Source organism: Trichechus manatus, unplaced genomic scaffold, assembly GCF_000243295.1.
Source record: "Trichechus manatus latirostris isolate Lorelei unplaced genomic scaffold, TriManLat1.0 scaffold00172, whole genome shotgun sequence".
Taxonomy (NCBI): domain Eukaryota; kingdom Metazoa; phylum Chordata; class Mammalia; order Sirenia; family Trichechidae; genus Trichechus; species Trichechus manatus.
In genome coordinates, this window is record NW_004444108.1 from 4,502,139 (window position 1) to 4,524,340 (window position 22,202).

Consider the following 22,202-nt stretch of genomic DNA (forward strand, 5'->3'; position numbering starts at 1 on the left):
AATACTCAGGTGAAAGAGATGGGTTTTAGTGCATTTTTTTCCCCATAGTGGAATTAAGGTGACTTTCCTTTGCACATTTTGTCACCTCAATTTAGGAGCTAAACAGCTTGTGCGTGTTGGTCAGGTAGCTTAATTTTGCAGGTTTGTGGGATGTGATGTTTTCATAACAGAAGGGAAGAGTAGATAATGATCCTCTGAACCTTTCAGGAATTGGGATTTAACAGTTCATTATACATTTATATGAAGTTTTATGTGCATACTGATGGAATTTAATTTACAATTTGTGAAGATCCTCACTATCAAGGATAGGGGACATAAGGCAGAGAGATTTAAGGGAATATAGAGAAGTCCCTGCTATCACAGTTCACTGTCCACATCAGATTTAATACAGCTAAGAAAGAGAAACCTAAACTGCAAGATGGGGAACCTTCATTGCTTAACACAAGTCAGTGCGGCAAGTTTTATGAAATGTGAATTGTTTTAGTATTATCAGATAAAACACATTATTCAGCATTTATATAAATCATCTAATGTAGCTGCTTGGTGAAACGTTTTTCATTTTCTGCTACTAAAGTTGTAAAAGTGGTATTGTGCTTTTATTTCTTTAAAAACAAGTAAATATATATCAACTTGATTTAGGGGTTATTAGTAATCAACAAATTACTCTTTAAAGTTGTACATCAGAATATTATTATTTCTGTAATTTTATGTGTGTCATTTTCCTCATTACCATTCTGCTCATTTGTGTGCTATGTAGGACACTAGAGGCAGCTTTTGGATTTTAAAGAAGATTAATCCACATATTAAGTGGGATAGTAGACTTGTGATTTTAGAAGTTGTCATACCAGAGTGCCATGATTAGATTTGCACAGATCTCCACAGCTTTCTTTTTTTTTACTACCTTACCATTTAATTTGTTAAGTTTGAATTAATGTATACTAAGAGTTCTTATTTCAGCAATAGCTTTCCTTGTTAAACAAAAGGGAAACTCTGCGCTAATCTTTTTCTAGAAAGGTGGCAGTTTTTCTGGCTCAGGCCCAGGGGACAATCTGTGAAATGTAAAATTATAGTTTACCATTCATTCAACTGCCATTAGGTGGAACCAAACGAAATTGCTATTTATGTAGTTCAGAAATAGTGTAATGTCATGACAGTCCACTGTGGTCTCATCTAATATTTATAGATCTCCTACTATGGGTCAGGCATTATTGTAGATGTTAAGGACATATAAGTTAACAAAACAGACCAATAAATAAATACTCCGGTTTTCATGAGGTTTGCATTCTGGTCTCCAGCCCAGACCTCTCTCCTTACTCCAGACTCATTTGTCCAGCTGCCTACTCTACATCTCCACTTGGATGCCTAATATGCTTCTCAAACATAACATGTCCAAAACCAAGCTCCTGGTGGATGGGCAATACACCTAAATTTTACTTGCCTTGTAGATAAAAATCAGGGCTAGAAGGACCACGAATATATGACCTAGCCCAAGATATCTGTCTTTATCTCCCCCTTCATCCCTTTCTCCCTCCCTTCCTCTCTCCTATTTCTACCCTCCCCCTGCCTATGTACTTTTTTCCTGTCTGTCTGATTATCTATCTCTATGCATCTATCATCTTATCACAATGAAAATCCAATAAATAAGAATAATTTCTATAGCGCCCAATTGTGATTTTTATCTATTGAATTTTAAAAGTACCCAGACATGAAAGTGGGGTCAGGTAGACTGCTAAACACAGCTGTGATGTATTTGCTTGCTCCTTAGAAGCGGGGATGGTGAAACTTTGTCTCATGTACTTTGGACATGCTATCAGGAGGGAACAGTACCTGGAGAAGGATATCATGCTTGGTAAAGCAGAGGGTTAGCGAAAGAGAAGACCCTCAATGAGATGGATTTACAAAGTAGCTGCAACAATGGGCTCAAGCATAGCAGCGATTGTGAGGATGACGCAGGACCTGGCAGGGTTTGTTCTTTGTACATAGGGTCGGTGTGAGTTGGAACTGACTTGATGGCACCTAACAACAACAATACTACATTGTGACGAGCTATTCTGTATCCTTTACTACACATGGTAAATACCCAAGAATTGTTGTGATTCAGTGAATGAGCTCTGAATAGGGAATCAACAGAGCTAGATTGGAGTTTTACATTTCCTACTGAGGAACTCCGTTGCTCAGGTGTTCATCAGCAAGTACCAATAAGTTAACTATACCTACATACTTCAATGATGTTGTGAAATAAACGAGATAATAATTACCAAGTGGTTTGAAAATTCACTCCTTAGGGGCAAGAATTGCTATATAAAATATAAATAATTTCCTTATTCATAGTTTAATGCAATCTGCATGCTTTTGTTTGATTCTGTTTTGTTTTCTTAAGTACTGTGGACTACAAACCATCTGATTTAGTCTTTGTGCAGAGGGCAGATTGTTCTCCCCAGCTATTCTTCCGACCCTGGTTATTATATCATTGATAAATTAAGTTTTAGATTAAATTCCTATGAGTGGATATATAAGAGATTTGTTAGGCTACTTAAAATATCTTATAGCATTTAAAAATGTTATATTATTAGTCTGGTGGAATTGGGGGAAAATAAAAAACATTTTTCTGGTTTGCCTTATGATCTTTTTTGTTAGCATGTCCCCAGTGTGTAGTTTATTCAAAAGAGTAATGTAGCAAAATAAATTCAGTTTCTTAATGAGAAATCACATTGAAGCTGAGAAGCAAACAGATAACCTGAAGCCATACAGTGAAGTTTACATAGCCCTCCCTTGGTAGAGCCTTCTTCCTGCATTGCTGAGAACACAACCCATCAATAATTTAATTCAGTTACATTTGGTTATAAGAAAACAGCCACTTTGTTATGAAACTTTAATTCTGATTCGTTATCATAATTCATAAGATGCTGTAACATCATTACTGTGGTGCCCGTGAGTAACATATCTCTAAAGGGGAAAAAAATGGTGTTTCTCTTCTGTCAAGGACATGTTATTTCTTAGCTGTTTCTTTGGGATTTGATATGTTTTTCCTTGGTATTAAATAATATTTATTTGCTGGTTATATGGGTAAGTGGTACAATGTTCAAGAAGATAAACATATAAGACAGATCTGAAAATTCACAATTTTTCTGTACTAGATGCCTTTGAACTATATAATAAAACACTTGAGCCTGTTGAAGTTGAATGGCCCTTGTTCCAAAATAACCTTTCTTTTCTTTATATTTCTCACTGGGAAGCGTGGCGGAGTGTTGTAATTTGTGCAGTTCTGTAAGACGTGGTTAATGTCACAGTAAATTAAAGTTCCTTCACTTAAATACATAATAAATTGTCCTTTATTATTATAAGAAAGAAACCTTTTTTTGTTTACCCATTACTGCATGCTTAAGCAAATTGAAAGTTGCCATTAGTTTCTAAAAACAGCCTCTGCATGAGATGGCATTGCTGCCACTGTAAAATTTGAATCTAGTTTCAGAAAAGTTCACCTCTGTTTCCTGGGTGGGTAAATGTATATGCATGTGCTCATCATGACATGGTAGGAAAACACTGATTTTGAGCCAGTCATGACAAGACTTCTGTCCTGACGCAGCATCTTACCGTGTGCATTTGAGCATTTCACTTAATCTCTCCCAGTCTCAATTTCCCAGCCTGTAAAATAGGGATGATCCCACAAATTTTGCAGGGTTGTTGGAAGAATTAAAGAGATAATCTATGTAACACTTAGTCCATTGCTTCGTATGTAAACTTTTATTTTGAAAAATTTTAGATTATAGAGAAGTCGGAAAAATAGTACAGAGAGTTCCAGTGTACTTCAGCCAGCTTCTCCTAATGTTAGCATCTTAGACAACTCTTTAACAATCATCAAAATCAACAAATTAACATTGGTATAATACTGCTAACTAAATACAAACTCTATTCAGATTTTACCAGTTTTCTCACTCATGTCCTTTCGATGTTCCAAGATTCAGTCTAGGATCACACATTTCGTTTAGTTGTCCTGCCTGCTTAATCTCTTCTAGTCTGTGATAGTTTCTTAGACTTTCCTTGTCTCTTCATGATCTTGACACTTCTGAAGAATATTGGTAAGTTTTTTGTAGACTCTTCCTCACTTTGGTTTTGTCTGGTGTTTTCTCATGATTACATTGAGGCTCTGCATTTTTGGCAAGAATACCACAGGAGTGATGTGTTCTTTGATCACATTATCTTAGGGTGCATGTGATATCAACATGACTTCTTATGGGTGATGGTACCCTTGCTCGCTTGACTAAGGCAGTATCTGTCAGATTTCTTCATTGTTACTAAATATTTTCCCCTCAAAATATCTTGGGAAAATACTTTTAGAATATTTAAATATCTTGTGTCCCCACCAATTTTAGTATCCATCAGTGAATCTTGCCTGCAGTTGTATTTACTATGGTATTCTAAGACTTATTTTCTATATCTCTTGCTCCTTTTACATTTATTAATGAGAAATCTTCTATAAGAAAGAGCTGTCCCTTCTCCCCTATTTATTTATTCAATTATTTATTTCAGTATGCAGTAATGGATGTTTAGTTTATTATTGGGTTAGAATTCGATACTATTGTTATTTATTTTGTTGCTCAGATTGTTCCAGTTTAGGCCATCATGAGCCCTTTCAGGTTGGTGCTGGTGCTCTTTTGACCAGCCCCATCCTTTTTTTGAGTGCATCCTTTCTGGCACCACAAATGCTCCAGGCTCAGCTTGTGTTTCCCCTGCCTCAGGCCTAGAATCAGCCACTTCACCAAAAGCCACATAAATGTCCTTAAAAAAATAAATTAACCATCTGTCATCCGGTAGACATTTTTCTAATTCTTGATTGAATATATGTGTATCTCTCTTTTGATCTTTTTCAGATACAGCCTTAGGGAATTTAGTCTCACCAAATGTGAATTACAGGTTTTTAACCTTTAGCAAAGAAACAAACTTGCCTTCAACAGGGTACAATACGTCTACTGTTTGTCCCTGAAATTGTAAAGGAACAATCTGGCTTGTCACTGTAAATTAAAACTTTATCTAGTGAGGTTGTCATTTCAGGGCATGATATATTCTTGTATTGTTTATTGCTAGCTTTTAAAATCTAATTTACTTTTTCCTTTGGTCACCTGTTACGTAGCCAAATTTAGATGACATGTAATCTAGTCAATGAAATATCTCACCGTATTGTTGTGACTTTGGGAAAGTCATTTAATCCTTGCAGCGGTTCAGTTTTAAATTTATTTCAGAGCTAATTTTATAATTATGATGGAAGTAAAAGTGTGCTAAAGATCTTTTATTTAGAGATTTGGATTCATTTTTGACATTAATAGAAGAATGTGTATTTAAATATACTGTGAGTAACCACTAGAGGGTAGTAATGGGTAATCAGTTGTCCATTTGCTGTTTTTTTCAAGACTTGACAATAAAAGATTGAAAATAAAAGAGAGGATGGGAAATACTAGCAAGTGGAATCAAAAAGAGAACTGGAGTGAAATATTAATATTATATAAAATGGAATACAAGGAGAAAAGTATTAACCAGGACAAAGAGTTATATTTTTATACATTGATAAAAGGACTAGTCCACTAAAAGTATATGACAATTCTGAATTCTAGAAGTCTGAATTAGGGGTGCCAGCTCCAGGAGAAAGACTTCTCTCTCTGTTGGCTCCGGAGGAAGGTCCTTGTCATCAGTCTTCCCTTAATCTAGGAGCTTCTCTGCATAGGAACCCTGAGTCCAAAGGAGATGCTCTGCTCCTGGTGCTGCTTTCTTGCTGGTATAAGGTTCCCCGGTCTCTCTGTTCCACTCTGTCCTTTATATCGCAAAAGAGATTGGCTTAAAACACAGCCTAATCTTGTAGATTGAGTCATGCCTCATTAACATTAACTGCTGCAAATCCCACCTCATTAACATCATAGAGGAAGGATTTACAACACATAGAAAAATCGCATCAGGTGACAAAATGGTAGATGATCACACACAATATTGGGAATCATGACCTAGCCAAGTTGACACACATTTTGGGGGGACACAGTTCAATCCCTGACAGGGACAACCCTACGAACATACAGCACAACAAAACAGTCTTTAGAATTCAGCTGAGTAAACATTTTTTTGAGTAGTTGCAATATGCTAAGCAATGCAAGGGCTAAGGCTCTTTGTCTGACTCCCTAAAGGAGGGTTAGACTCTTCTGTTCCTACATCATAATTGTTGCACTGGATGATGTCTGAAGCCCATTTCAGATGTTAAATACTGAATTCTAACTGATAAGGAAACTAAATTTGCTAAAGCTTCAGATCAAATTGCTAGCTTAGTAAGTGATCGTGTGTACTGCCTCTTTTCCTGTCCATTTTCCATATTTTCTTTTCCTTGCTTTTATACTCCCTTTCCTTGTCATGTCCCCAACTAGAAAATTACAGGAGGAGGAAGCTGAAGAAAACTGGTAATTTGAAATATGCTCAAACACTATGGTTTTTTTGTTTTTTTATCTCAGATTTTTAACTTCAAATTTGCCACATTTTATGATTCTAAAATCGTGGTAAATTAGAGAATGAATAAACGATATATGAGTGGCTTGTTACAATTACTGCTTTTTAGGGTGTAGACACTTTTCTCTAGTTTTCACTAGGTAGAATCAGAAACATTTTTAAAACTGTGGTTCACTGTGACCTTCAGATGCCCCTGAAGCAGTTCAGTGACAGTGGGGAGGCAGTCTACAGTTGAATGTTTGCCATGGATAACTGACAGTTAGTTGCCTGCATTTATCATCTCCATTTATGATTTGTAGTATTTTCTAGAAGGTAGAAGACTAGGATTTTAATTCCAGTTTTTCCACTAAGTAATTGAAGTAACTATTTACTTGACCTCTCAAAACCTTAGTTTCCTTGTAAGGTGGTAAAGGGTCCAGAAAGAATTGTCTTGTTAATTTAAAGATCTATAGAAATGTAAGCTATAATTACTGAATATTACTAAGCATTTTTTTTATCGCTAATAAAAATTTTTACCAAATTCTTCAAGAATTTAGAAATAATGTTCTTAATTTAATACCCAACTAAATCATTAACATTACAATGATCTAGATCACACAGCCCCAGGTGACACATGACCCTCAAATCTTGTTTTCTGAGTCTATGTGGGTGTTGTCCTTGTAGCAGAATAGAAAAAAGACAAAACAAATCTACTAGCCCATACACCACCTGAATTTCAGGACAGATTGCCTTTTCCTTTGATGATTGTGGCAGATTTTTTTGATACACAGCTGACCTTTCTTTTGATCTATTGATCTCATTGAAAGCAGTCTGGTTAATCAGCTGCTTTATCAGATTACATAGGATCATTCCATTTGATACTTATTCTGTGGACTTTTGGCATTCACTCTATTTCCTTCTTTTTTGGCAGCAAAGTGATCAATCAAAGTAGAAAAAAAAATTTAGCTTGACTCTGCCTCAGGGAAAATTTGAAGGAAAGGAAATCTGCATACTCTGGAGTCTAGAGTGAAAATGCTCTTCATGGCTTAAGGGGCTCAGGACATGAAGATGGAGAGCATATGTCCTGTTTCTTCAGATGAAATTTTTATAATACACTGAAACCTGTATGGGTCGGAACTCTCTGGGACTGCTTTGTTTTTCTGGGTCTCTTGCAAGTTTTCCTTTGACAAGGTGCAGTCTTACTACTTTTCTGTCGCTCATTTTAATGGAGAATATTTGAGTTTTCCTTCTGTCAGGTTTCCACCTTACCAGGTTCCAGCTTTCGCAGATTTTACTGTATTACAATGAACTACAATCTTTTGATTAGTCTGTGGGCAGCAGTTATTGTTGTTTATTGATTAAACTCTGTAATATTGGGTCTTGGGCTTTTCTTGGTAGGATAGACTTCATTCTAAGGGAAACCATCCACTGCCCTTCCAGGCAATCAGATGTTCACATCTCGGTTTCTGAATAGATTTGGGCATTAATTACTTCTTAAAATGTGATTAGATAAGATCACTAGATCCTAAGTGGGACTAGGATAGAGGGGAAGGTGTAAAGCAGCTCTGAAAGAGAGATGAGGTTAGAGTGGGATAAAGGCTTCACAATTTTTCTTGAGTTCAGTTAATAACTTGGTGCTACGGAAAGTAATTTGCTGCTGTCTTTGGCAGAAATGCAGACGGATGCGTTGCTAGTGCCACAGCTAGGATGTTAGGATTGATTTGGAAGGTCGCAAACTGCTGTCCACCGTTTGTCAGTCCAGTGTTGACTTTCTAGCTCCTCTTACGAGATGGAGATGGAATGGAGGAGTCCAAGAAGGAGAAGTTTGCTTTCCATTCAATTCTCCCTACCTCTTTGCTTATGAATACTTAGAGATTTTCCTTTGAGTTGTGGCTATGGAGACCTAGAAAGTATTTTCTAGAAAGTACCTCCTAATAAAATACATTTTCTGTGCACTATTTCAAGAAGTTTGCTGTTCTGAAAACTAGAGAAGATAATTTGTGTGATAAATATGTGGATAGTCTCAAAGCTTAGTAAGGTCCAAATTCCAGACATATTTTACACAGGTGGTAAACCAGTTGGAAAGAAGAGGAAGCTAAAAGATTTGAATTTTATTTTTTTTTCTCTTAGAGAGAGTAGTTTTCCATTGTTTTAACAGTAGCTGACCAAAAAAGTTTTTTCAATTATTTTCTGGTGAACATACAGAAATTGTTTAATTAACTTCAATTCATACCAAAAAGTTTGCACAAAAAGACTAATTATAGTTAGTGTTTGTCTTAGGCATCTAGTGCTGCTACAACAGAAATACCACAAGTGGATGGCTTTAACAAAGAAAAGTTTATTTCCTCACAGTAAAGTAGGCTAAAGATCCAAATTCAAGGCATCAACTCCAGGGAAGGCTTTCTGTCTCCGTCGGTCTTCTTCTCTTCAGTGTTGCCCCTGACTAGGAGCTTCTCTGAGCAGGGACCCCAGATCCAAAGGACGCACGCACTGTGCTCCTGGCACTGCTTCTTGGTGGTATGAGGTACCCCTGTCTTTGCTCACTTCTCTCTTCTATATCTCAAGAGATTGCCTCAGGACACAATCCAACCTTGTAGATTGAGTCCTGCCTCACTAACACAACTGCCACCCATCCTCCCTCATTAACATCATAGAGGCAGGATTTACAACACATGGGAAAATCACAGGATACTGGGAATCATGGCCGAGCCAAATTGATACACACATTTTTGGGGGGACGTAATTCAATCCATGACAGTGTTTATGACTAAAGAAACAAACAGAAATTGTGTATGAACGTGTTTGCTGGAAATTTTAATGGTCTTGTTTTCGTCAGTAGAATTTAATGATGATTTGAAAGTTTTTCTTTTAATTGGAATGCCTTTTGTTTTTCTGATTTAGACTGTTTGTGAGCAGACAGATAGTTGTGAAGCCATAAGCTATTGATTAGTCAAAACCCAACAATCATTTTAAATAGGAATTGACAAGGTGATTCTCAAATTTATCGGGAAATGCAGAGGACATAGAATAGCTAAAATAATCTTGAAAAAGAACAAAGCAAGAAGACTTACATTATCTGACTTTGAGACTTACTATCAAGCTATTGTAATCCAGATAGTGTGGGACTGGCAAATGGACAGACCTATAGATCAATGGAATAATAGAGTCCAAAAATAAATCCACAGTATATGGTCAAATTTGGCAAGGGTGCCAAAGCAATTTAATATAGCAAAGTATCTTCAACAAGTATTGTTGGAAAAAGTGGATATCCATATGGAGGATAACAAACAACCTCTGCTCCTACCTTATACCACAAAAATTAACCTGAGGTGCATCAGGACCTAGACTTAAATGCTAAAACATTACAGCTTCTAAGGGACAACTTACGAGAATGTCTTTGAACCTATCTTAGGACACAGAGAACATTGCCGTAAAAAAAATTGATTAATTGGACTTAATGAAAAATAATATCATCAGAGGACTCCATTAAGAAAGTAAATAGGCAAGCCACAGACCATGAAAAAATGTTTGTAACACTTGTATTTGACATCCAGAATATATAAAGAATTCCTGCAACTGAATAATAAAAAGACAAACAACCCAGTTTTAAAGTGAACATAACATTTAAACAGACACTTCACAAAAGAAGACATATCAATGGCCAGTAAGCACATTAAAAAGTTTCAACATAGTTAGTCATCAGGAAAGTGCAAAATGAGATACCACTACACACCCACTAGACTAAAATGAATAAGATTAACAACAGCAGATGTTGGGGAGGATATGGAACTCTCGTGCATTTTTGGTAGGCGTATAAAATAGTACAACCACTTTGGAAAACAGTTGGTAGCAATTCTACTCCTATATAATTATCCTAGAGAAATGAAAACATATGTGCACAAAAGTCATGTGCAGAATGTTCGTGGCAGCTTCACTGTTAATAACCCAAAACTGGATGAGCCCAGGTATCTACCAAGAGGAGAAAAGGTAAGCAATCTGGTATATCAGTACAATGGAATGCTGCTCAGCTATAAAAAGGAACAATATAATAGCATGGATGAATCTCAAAAACATTTAAAAAAATTTAAGAAGCCAGACACAAAACAGTTTATAATGTGTTATTCCATTGATATGAAGTTGTAGAATAGCTAAAACTAATCTATGATGATAGAAATCAGGTCAGTAGTTGCTCTGGGTAGGGGATGGGGAATGCTTACTGAGAAAGGGCACAAGGGAACTCTATAGGGTGATAGAAATGTTCTCTCTCTTCAGAGGGACGTGGTTACATGAGTATATCCATCTGTTAAACTGATCAAATTGTAGGTTTGAGACCTGTGCATTTCACTGTATGTGAATTATAACCTCTAATTAAAAGAATCTTAAAAAATTAGTGCCACTGTTTTCCTGTCTCTTATTCTGATATGCTTTTCCACTTTCCTAAAAGTATTAGGCAGCCCTGTCCCACTGTACTGAACAATTTTTTTTAAAGAAATGTAAAATTTATTAGTTTCATTATTTTTTTATATACTCACTATATGCTATAGAAGGCATAATTTGAAACACTTTTTTTTTTTTTAAATTGTGGTAAATATATACAGTCATGCGCCACGTAACATCTGTTTGGGCAATGTCTGACAGCATATACGTCCGTGTTCCCATAAGGTTATAATAAAGTTCAGAAATTCCAATTGGAGAATGGCTGATAGTAAATGTAACTGGATGTAGCAAATGCATCGGCTTTCCGCACGCAACGTGGGCTCACAGGGCTTCGAAACAGTTCATTCTAGTTCAACCCCCTGCTGAGAATTTTTCATTTCCACCCCAGATATACTGAATGAGAATCAACATTTTAACAAGATCCACAGGTGATTCTGAGAACCACTGCTCTACTATGCTTAATGCTTAACCACTGCACTACCGGGGCTCCTTGTCAGATATATAGTTCTCCCCAATTTTTTCCCAGTCTGTGGGTTGTCTTTTCACTTTGTTGATAAAATCCTTGGATGAACAGAAGTACTGGTATAATAGACATATTGACCAATGACATAGAATTGAGAGTCCAGAAATAAACCTGTACATCTGTGCTCCGTTGATTTTCAGCAGGGGAGCTAAGTCCATTCAGTGAGGAAAGAATAGTCTCTTTAGTAAATGGTGCTAGGACAACTAAATGTCCACATGCAGAAAAATGAAATTGGACCTATACCTTATACCATATACGAAAATTAACTCAAAATGGATCGAGGACCTAAATGTAAGAACTAAAACCACAAAACTCTTAGAAGAAAACATAAGGGCAGTGCTTCAGGACCTAGTATTTAACAGTGGATTCTTAGATATTACACCAAAAGCATGGGCAACAAAAGACAAAATAGATTAATGGGACTTCATCATTTGAACTCTCGGTCACCTTTGTTGTTACAATGAAAAAGAAAAGCCATAGAGAAGGACAAAATAGTGAACTGTAACGATGTCCCAATTTTTGAAGTTGTTTAATCGTGATAAATTAAAATCTCTTTAAGTGATTTTATTTTGTTCAGTCAGCCTCCTTCATTCAAGTGAAAGTTATTGAGCCATCCCTGTGAGTACATGCTATGTTTAACACTGAGTGGGCATATTGAAATGAGGCCATACCAAGTCCTGCTCTTAGAGAATTTATAGTTTAGAAGAGGAGATAAATTTAAAAAAAAATTCTGTTGACAACAAGAAAAGTACTGTACAGATCTCTGCCGTGTGTTCTCTCAAGGAAGCAACTTCCTCTGCCTGGGGAGCCCGAGAAGATTCCTCAGAGGAAAAAGCACTTGAGCTGGGTTTGTATGAATAGTTTGTCAGTCATGCGTGGGAATTAAATAAGGGAGGACATTTCAAGCAGATGACTAGAAATTTAATTAAAAAGTTCAATGAGTCTTTTATACTCCCAAAACTTTTAGGTAAAGATTCTGTTGATATCTTTTGATAATAGAAGGCTTTATCAGTAGCATAGTCAGTGTTTAAATTTGGATATCAACATATCTTTCTTTCTTGCCCCAGTAGCAGCTAACATTTATTGAGAACAAAGGATGTCACAGGCACTCTGCTTAATGTTTTAATTTAATTTAGTCCTCACAGCAACCCAATGTGTTAAATAATATTATTGCCTCTATAGAATAGAAATTGAGGATTGAAGTCACACCCTTTGTAAGTGGGTAGGCTGGGGATTCTCTCTCTGGTCTCTCTGCCTCCAGCGCCTGAGATCTCATACAGTATGTATATTGCCTCCCTAACAATACTGCTGTTTGTGTGTTGCTTTTGGTATGAGCCTAGAGAAGAGGAGCAAAGGGCAACTCTGTCATACTGAGGTGCTTGGGGTCACTTAAAATATTAGGAATTTAGCTGTTTTCCAAAATAATAGTCTTCCCACCTTTTGTATTCCTCTTAAATTTCAATCTGTTGCCAGCTTGCATATTATGTATAAACTCAAAATAATGTTTTATTTTTGTTCCTGTCTACATAATAATACTTTCTAGTATTATGCTTAGTAAATTTCACTTATGGAAATTTGCTGAATAATTGTTATCTAAGCTTTCCAGAGTATATTTTTTGTAAGTTAAATTTAAAGATTCATGGAAAAGTAAAATTTGGAACCTCCTTATAGCCTTTTCACTCTAATTACTAGATTCATAACTTTGAAGAGTTTGCCCTTTGAAAATGACTTGTTACTTGGGCTCTCTGGCTTCTCACTATTTAGCAAGTGTTGCTCAAAGTGTCATGTAGTGATATTTGATGTGCTCCACAGACCACTCAGCAGCTTCTGATAATTATGCTTTTGAAAGCCTTGAGAAATTACTGAGTAGTAAAAGCAGGTGGTGATCTAAGATTGTGCTCCCTTTTGTTTTAAACAAATGTGTATGTTTCAGAGTAGAAGATTAATTTTTACTAAATTTGTCATCCCTAGTCTTTAATTTATTTTAGTGGTTAATCACATTGCTTGATTAATTGTTGAAAAGTTTATGCTTCAAACCCACCTATAGGCTCTGTCATGGATTGAATTGTGTCCCCCAAAAATATCTGTCAACTCAGCTAGGTCATGATTCCCAGTATTGTATGATTGTGTAATCTTATGTGATTTCCTTATATATTGTAAACTCTATCACTATGATGAGGTTATATATGATTTCCTTAAGTGTTGTAAACTCTGTCATTATGATGAGGTTATACTGATAAGGTATACAAGATTGGATAGTGTTTTAATCCAGTCTCTTGAGATATAAAAGAGAGAAGCGAGCAGAGACACAGGGAGCCTCACACAACCAAGAAAGCAGTGCCAGGAGCAGAGCACATCCTTTGGACCTGAGGTTCCTGTGCTGAAATGCTCCCAGACCAAGGGAAGACTGATGTATCACCAGGACCTTCCTCCAGAGCAGACGGAGAGAGAAAGCCTTCTCCTGGAGCTGATGCCCTGAATTTGGACTTGTAGCCTACTGGACTATGAGAGAATAAACTGCTCTTTGTTAAAACCATCCACTTGTGGTATTTCTGTTATAGCAGCACTAGATGACTAAGACAGGCTCCTTGGAAGACAGGCCTGCCAATCTGCTTCTGAAAGCCTTTTGGAGCAGGTCTGCTCTGCACACATGGGGTTGCCGTAAGTCAGAATTGACTTGACAGCAGCTAACAAAATTTATTTTAGAAACTTAGTGGTTTTGGGCCTGCACTTTTTGCCCTGAAAGTTGGGAGTTTTGTCTGAGATTTCACCAGCTTTTGGTTGACCAATGGGGTGTATGAGTCACTATGCCTAATGGGTGTTACCTAACAGTGGAGTGGGAAAATCACTGACTATCAGATACTGGAAAATATCTAATGGAAGCAGAATAGAATACCTTTTCAAATGCTTCATTAGACTTACGACTCCTTCTATGTTCAGTTAGTGCATTTTTTCATGCATGGTCATACTGAGCTGAGTACGAAGATCAAATAGAATTTGCCTCAAGGAGCCTATAGTTCAGGAGGAAAGAAAAGGCATATGAATAGGATAGAAGGTAGAGTGATAATGTGTCTTAAGAGAAGTACAGATAAACTCGATAAGAATCAAATATATAGTGAGTTAGATCTTCTACAGAGATGTGAGTGTAGGTAAAATTCTACTGAAGTCTGGAGGAAGAAGAGATTACTTCTAACTTTGGCCTCCTAAGTGAACTGGCATTTGAAACAGGGTCTGAAATAAAGGTGTGATGTCCTACAAAGATTTAATTGGAACCTATGGTTTTTAATTATCTCATTATTGAGAAAGTGCAGGATTTTGGAAGAAGTGTGGACTTTGGAATCAGACTCGACCTGCACATGATTGCCAGCTCTATAGCTGTATAACTTCTGTCACATTGCTTAATTTCTTTAAACCTCAATTTTTTCTCTTTGGTAACATCATAGAGGAATTATAAGAATTTAAATGATTAACTGGGATTACATATTAAAAAGCATCTAGTAAAAAACTTGGCAACTAATTGTCTTTCAGTAAATGTTAGTTTCTTTTTTTCTCCCTATCCCAGCTATTTCAAAAATCCCCTCTATCCCATTAGGTTGTTTTATGAACATGGAGGCAGGAATTCCCAGTAGGAGACAATGGCAGTAGTTCATTCATTCACTAAGCATTTACTGATTTGCTCCATATAGTGGAAATTAATTATGTTAAGGGAATTAATTATGTTAAGAGGCATTTCAGAAATAAAATGGGTAAGGTGTGGGAGTTCAGGGAGAACTAGAGGAGGGAGGGTAGAGAAGAGACTAAACTAATTTACATTTAGTATAATCTCTGGAATCAAAGTAAGAAATCTGCAAATAGATGCTTATTCTCAGGAAACGATTGCCTGTCTTTAAACATGTAAGTAACATTAGATGCCTTCTACCTGAGGAGATTATTTCATATAATTTTTGTACTTTAAAAAAAAAAATTACTTGTGTCATAAAGGACCCAAATGATTTATATTGCATGGTGTAAATATACATCTGCCCATAAATGCTGAGTATTTTAGAAAATGCTACTTTGCCCTTGGTGATTATAGCTGGCAATGCTGACTTTGTCCCTGTCTTTTTTCCCCAATCAGTTTGATAAAGGCTATTCCTACAACATCCGTCATAGCTTTGGAAAGGAAGGCAAGAGGACAGACTATACACCTTACAGTTGCCTGAAGATTATTCTAACCAATCCCCCAAGCCAAGGGGATTATCATGGTAAGTGTTTTCACTGGGTATGTTTGCTAAGTACAGAAATCCAAGAGCTCTGTAAGCAAAACTGAGACAAGGTAATGGCTTTCTGCTTTACTGACAAGAACTAGCGTGTAGCTTTTGTCAGTCATCAGTGTCAAGCTAGAGCTCTATTACTCTTCCAGTGATTTGTCTTATTACTGAAGTAGGTCAGGCAAGATAAATTCCTTCAGCTGCGTTTTGGTTTGTGCTGGACTAGGTTTTTCAGCTCTCCATCCCCCCCTTTCACTTGCTGTTCTTTGTCTTTCTCACAGTCTGCAAATGTCTTAGAAGACTGATACAAAAGTTTTTCAAAGCTTTTAAATGGACAAACTCTACTTTTGGAATGGTAAATCCATTAATTTTCAAGACTACTCAGGAAAAATTTATCTTATTACTCTCATCTAATTTAACAAACAAAGATTAAGTGGAGGAATTTAACAAGTTGTGGTATCTATAAATTTGCTTGAGTTATAGATTTAAAAAAATCTATCAAAGTGTTTTCTGTATACTTCTGAGTTCAACAGCTTTTTTTCTAAAAGAGTTCTCTAAGCATACCTTGAGAACTTCATCATTTGTCTAGTACTGTCAGAGAATGATTTAATAGTGTACATTAGTGAATTTTCCAGATTACTAAAATTTACCATAGTACATGTCAAAACTTTTTTGTTTTACCATCTGCAGTGAAACTCTTTTTAGAAAAGATTACACACTTCCTGGCTGTTAAAGATCAAATAATCAGTCACAAACAGGATTTTTAGAAACATGTTCTGTATGTCCAAACATCTAAAAATGCCTTATACATGTATATTCAGTAGATGAAGAGGTGGCCAGTACTGGTAAATAAAATGAGTAGTAGTCTTTATCACTAGTGTCAGAGTCACTTAAGGTACGTTTTAGAAATGCAGATTCTTAGGCCTCACTGTCAGACTTACAGAATCAGATTCTCTTGGGGAGGGACTTGACCTGAGAGTCTACTTTATTTGTAAGCCCCCTTGGTGAGTTTCACGCCTTCTAACGTTTGAGAACCGTTGACCCAGGCACTTCCATTGAGGAAGACTATATAGTGGCTTTAGCATTCCTAGCAGCCACATCAGGTAGTTAACACATGTTGAGCTTGTGACCAAGTAACACTCCTGTGAATTTCCAGGTCCTAGGATTTTTCACTAATTAATTTTTTTAAGCTTAAATGCAGAACTTTATATTTCTTATTTCTGTATCTTGTTCATTCTAGACCATTCATTTGTTTTATTTGTTGTTTTTAATTTAAACTCTGACAGTCAAGAAATAGCATACTTAGCAAACAGTCCGTGAGCTCTTATTATTTGCTGGATATATTTATCCATCCTTTTTAGTTTTGTGTTCATTGTAAACCTATTTAATCCCCTAGGATGACATTATTTCATTAACTAACACTGCCTGGGAATGGTTATTCAGCTAGTTATCAATCTACATACCTGGAGTCGATTCTGACTCATAGCGACCCTATAGGACAGGATTGAACTGCCCCTTCGGGTTTCCAAGGAGCGGCTGGTGGATTCCAATTGCCGACCTTTTGGTTAGCAGCAGAGCTGTTAACCACTGCACCACCAGGGCTCTAGCTTATGTTTATTCGTGTTTTCCACAGATGTATTTTGGCAAGCTTTGTCAAACACTTAGCTGAAGTCAGTGTTAGTTATGTATGCATTCATCTCATCTTCATTTATCTTGTTAGTTCAGCCCTTTCCAATTTGAAGATCATTCTCTTGGATGTGGTAGGTAGAAACAGAGTAGGAGTTGATGAGTTCTACTTTCTATCATCTGTTAAAATAACACCAGCTGTTCTAAACAGTAGGTGGTTTCTTCTGTTTTTTCTTACTGGCAGCATAGCTTTAAAAGATCTTTTTGTGATTGTTAGCACTTTGGCAATCTTCAGTTTCTTCTTGGCTTTTTCCTTTGTGAGCTTTAATGTGGGTCTAGCTGTTATTTCAGATGTAATTTGGATAATTCAATTTAGTCCATCTTTTTTTTTTTCTTTAAAATTTTGGGCTTAACCAAGAATTCCCTGTGCAGCCGCAGCCTCACTTCTTTCTCATTACTATCCTGTGCAATTTTATAATCAGATTTTTGAAGAGTAATAATGATAGCTAACAAGTGTTGAGTGCTGTGTGTCAGGCACATATAAAAGCTCTATGTTCTGTTCTTGCAAGAGCTGAGTACTATTACTCACTTTGCTTAAGAGTAAAAGTAACTGAGTTAACAAGAACATAAAAAAATTCATCCATGGTCACCCAGGTAGTGAGTGGTAAGCTGAGATTCAAACCCAGGCAGCCTACCTCCAGACTCTTAACCATGTGTTATTACTAATTCTCAGGATGTTTCCTTGTAATAAAAATAATTGTAGTTTAACCTGAATAAATATATGAATAAATCTAGCAGTTTATTCATTAGATTAATGAATGAAGTACATACTATACATTTTATAAATTTCATAATTTGTAGGAGTCCATAGTGTTATCATGAATGTTTTTATTCTTAAAATTTTTGATAAACACATTTGTTTGCATCCTAATTCTTTCCTGTGGTTTTAGCAGTAACCAATTTTCCATTGATTTTATTAAAGATGCACAATTGTTGCTAATTAACTTACAAATTTTTCATCTGTATGACTAAAAAATTTAGCCTTTCCTATTATTTTTTCCTAAATTTTATTTTGTTGTTGTCGAGAATGTACATAGCAAAACATAAACTAATTCAACTATTTCTACATGTATATTTTAGTGACATTGATTACATTCTTCAAGTTGTGCAAGCATTCTTACCTTCCATTTCTCAATTGTTCCTCCCTCATTAACATAAACTCACTGCCCCCAATCTTGTGAGTTGCTGTTGTCAGTTTGATCCCATATAGATAGTTCTTAAAAAGGGACAGTGCTCAAGGCAGATATTTTTTTCTAGTTAAGCTGAACTGTTGTTTGGTTTTAAGAAGGCTTTAGGGAATATTTTTGGTTGAAGGTTTAAAGATAATCTCAGAGAAGTAGTTTCAGGGGTTCATCCACCCTCCATGGCTCCAAAAAGTCTCTAGTCCTTGAGAATTTGAAATTCTGTCTGCATTTTCCCCCTTTTGATCAGGATTCTTCTTTGGAATCTATGATCAAAATGTTCAGTAACGGTAGCCAGGCACCATCCAGTTCTTCTCATCTCATTGCAAAGGAAGCAGTGGTTCATGGAGGCAATTAGCCACACATTCAATGTCCTTCTCCTATTCCTGACTCTTCTTCTTTCTGTGTTGCTCCAGGTGAATAGAGACCAGTTGTTGTGCCTTAGATGGCTGCTTGCAAGCTTTTAAGACCCCAGGCACTAGGCAATGAACTAGAAGATAGAACAGAGGCACTGAACATGATATTAGGCCAATTAACTGGGGTATCCAATGAAACCATGACCCTAAACCTCTAAACCGAGAAACAAAATTCCATGAGGTGTTTGTACATAAGCACCCTCAACAGCTACTCTTTTTTTTAATTTGTTTTGTTTTTGGTAATTGTTGTAAATATATCTGTCACACAACTTTTGCCAGTTCAGCTTTTTACAGTTATATGACTTATTGACAGCAATTATGATAATTGGTTGTGCAGCCCCACTCTTAATCAATGCTATTTTCCATCTCTATTAACCGGCCTTTCCCCCTCCTTCTCGCACCTGGTAACCACTAATAAACCTCGGTTTCTGTATGTTTGCCTTTTCTTGTCTTTTTATATAAATGAGGTCATGCAATATTATTCCTTTTGTGATTGGCTTATTTCACTAAGCATAATGTCTTCAAGCTCCATCCATGTTGAAACATGTATCATTTCTCCTACTGGCTGAGTAGTATTCTATTATATGTATGTACCACATTTTGTTTATCCATTCATCTGCTGATGGACATTTAGGTTGTTTCCAGTTTTTGTCTACTGTGAATAGTACTACAGTGAACACTGGTGAACAAGTATCTGTTTGAGTCTCTACTTTCAAGTCTTTTGGATACCTAGGCTTGGAATCGCTGGGTCATATGGTAGTTCTGTTTTTAGTTTTTTGTGGAACTGTCACACAGTTTTCCACAACAGCTATGCCATTTTCCATTCCGGCCAGCAGTGGACAAGGGTTCTAATTTCCCCCACATCCTTGCTAATATTTGTTATTTTCTGTTTTTTTTTTTTTTTTTTTTAATTTTTTTTATATCTTAGCCATACTGGTGGTAGTGAAATGGTATCACATTGTGGTTTTGACTTGCATTTCTCTGACGGCTAGTGATGGTGAGCATCTTTTCATGTGTTTGGTGGCCATTTGAATGTCTTCTTTAATGAAATTTCTGTTCAAGTCCTTTGCCCATTTTATGAGTGGGTTATTTGTCTTTTTGTTGTTGTCAAAGTTTTATATATGTATTTTGGTTATTAGATTATTTTCAGATATATCATTTCTGAAGATATTGTCCCAGTCAGTAGCTTGTCTTTCCACTTTTTTGGTAAAATCTTTTGCTGAACAAAAGTTTTTAATTTTTATGAAGTCCCATTTATTTATTTTGTCTTTTGCTTCTCGTACTTTTGTTATTATATTAGATAATCCATTGTTAAAAGCTAGGCCTGACAACATGGCCCATACATTTTCTTCTAAGAATTTTATGGTTTTAGTTTGTACATTTAGGTCCTTAATCCATTTTGAGTTTGTTTTTGTGTATAGTGTGAGTTATGGGTCCTGTTTCATTTTTCGGCATGTGGAACTTCAATTTTCCCAGTACCATTTATTGAAGAAATTCTTCTTAACCCATCAAATGGATTATTATTAAATTTTAAAATAAATATGTTGAGTTACTATGATAGCTTTTTATTAAAATATCTAAATTTTTCGAGATTTTGGCTTAATGTAGCTTTTCTATTTCAATTCTTCTGTGTTCTAATGTATGCAAATGTTTTAGTAGTCTATTTTTATTTTTATCTTTCACATGAAGTGATAGAGGACTTCCATCTACTATAAATTGTTTTTCTATGTAATAGTTTTCTATTTGTCCATCTCATTCCCACCTGTGACTCCTCTAAACTCAGATGGATACTGTTCTACAGGAGATAGAGTTTATATCTGAAAATGATGTGAGATTTTGATATTTCTCAGCGTTTGTACATTTTTCTTTTTGTTTACACTGTGTATCTCCCTTCTGTAGTATGCCTTTTATGTGATTTTTTTAGACTAGAAAAAAATGTAAGATTGTATAAAGTTTTTAGATAAACTACTATAGCTAGTTTGTGATTATCTCTTTTTTATCAAGTAGCGTAACTAAAACTATTTTCCTTCTCCTATTGAATGGGCATCTTAGCCCGAGAATGTTGTAATGCTTAATGTAACTTTTGAGCCTGTAGTACCCTGATAACCATACAGTGAAGTTGTCATTCAGATAAAGAGAGGAAAGTAGTTGCACCCATGGGCAATTAACTTTTTTATTAATAAGCTGTTAGACATTTAAGGGGAGCTTAGATAGTCTCTTGAGTATGATATTGTACTAAGTTCTGGGTTAATAACCTTGTTGGCGTGCTGGCTTGTTTTTTTGTTGTCAGGGTGCCCATTCCGTCACAGTGATCCAGAGCTGCTGAAGCAGAGGTTGCAGTCATGTCAGATTTCTCCCGGAGGAATAAACCAGGTAGGTCACATTCTGCTGTGCATCCTCAGTAATGAGGCGTCAGACAGTTTCTTTCAGTTTCATTTTATGTTCTTATAGCAATGCTATGTAGTACTTGTCAGGCCTCTTACCAGACATCCTGTCTTCTAGATGAATTAAGCTAAAGCCTTGACTTTTCAGGTTTAGACTCCTTAGAAATTCTAGTTCTTCTATCTGCTAGGCTGGATTTTAATTTTTCTTGGTAATAAAGTAAGCTGGAAACCTTTTTTTCTCAATTTGTTTTACTGTCTCATTTGAGGACCACCTTTTAAAAAATAGAGCGATGCATTGAAACTTACTAATGAAGCTGAAAATTAATGACAGCATAATTCATTTTGGGAAATGTAGGCTAAACAGAAGATAATGTAGTATGTACTAGCTGCATATTCTGATAGGCACCAGTTGTTGCTATGTTTACTCTACAGTTCTCATGATAGTTCATTAGGTCTAATAGTTTGTCAAAATATTTTGTCTTGTGAACAAATAAAAAGAAATGCTTAAAATTTTAAACCAAATACTTGAGAGTCCATCTTTTAGTAAATCTGCTTTTGTTTAAAAATAAATATTGTGACATTACAAAGATTACTATCTATGGTGTGTTTTGAGTTGACTTGGATTTTGAGGGAGTTAAAGAAGAGCTTCTCTACGTTCTACCTTGGTGAGTAGTGTCTGGGGTCTTAAAAGCCTGTGAGCAGCCATCTGAGATTACTCCACTGGTCTCATCCCTTCGGGAGCAATGGAGAATGAAGAGAACAGGATACAAGGAAAAGATTAGTCCGAAGGACTAACTGTCCACAGCTACCAAGGCCTCCACCGGGCTGAGTCCAATACAGCTAGATGGTGCCCGGCTACCACC

At 36.1% G+C, this 22,202-nt stretch overlaps 1 protein-coding gene across 1 annotated transcript in view; it reads left to right on the forward strand.

Annotated features, from left to right (window-relative positions):
* The window catches only part of PRIM2 (DNA primase subunit 2), a 316,775-nt gene that overhangs the window by 247,573 nt on the left and 47,000 nt on the right, over nt 1–22,202 (forward strand). Inside the window, exons 11-12 of the mRNA XM_004386833.3 lie at nt 15,540–15,666; nt 21,246–21,328. Coding sequence (XP_004386890.1) covers nt 15,540–15,666; nt 21,246–21,328 — 210 coding nt within the window. The remainder of the gene's footprint in view (nt 1–15,539; nt 15,667–21,245; nt 21,329–22,202) is intronic.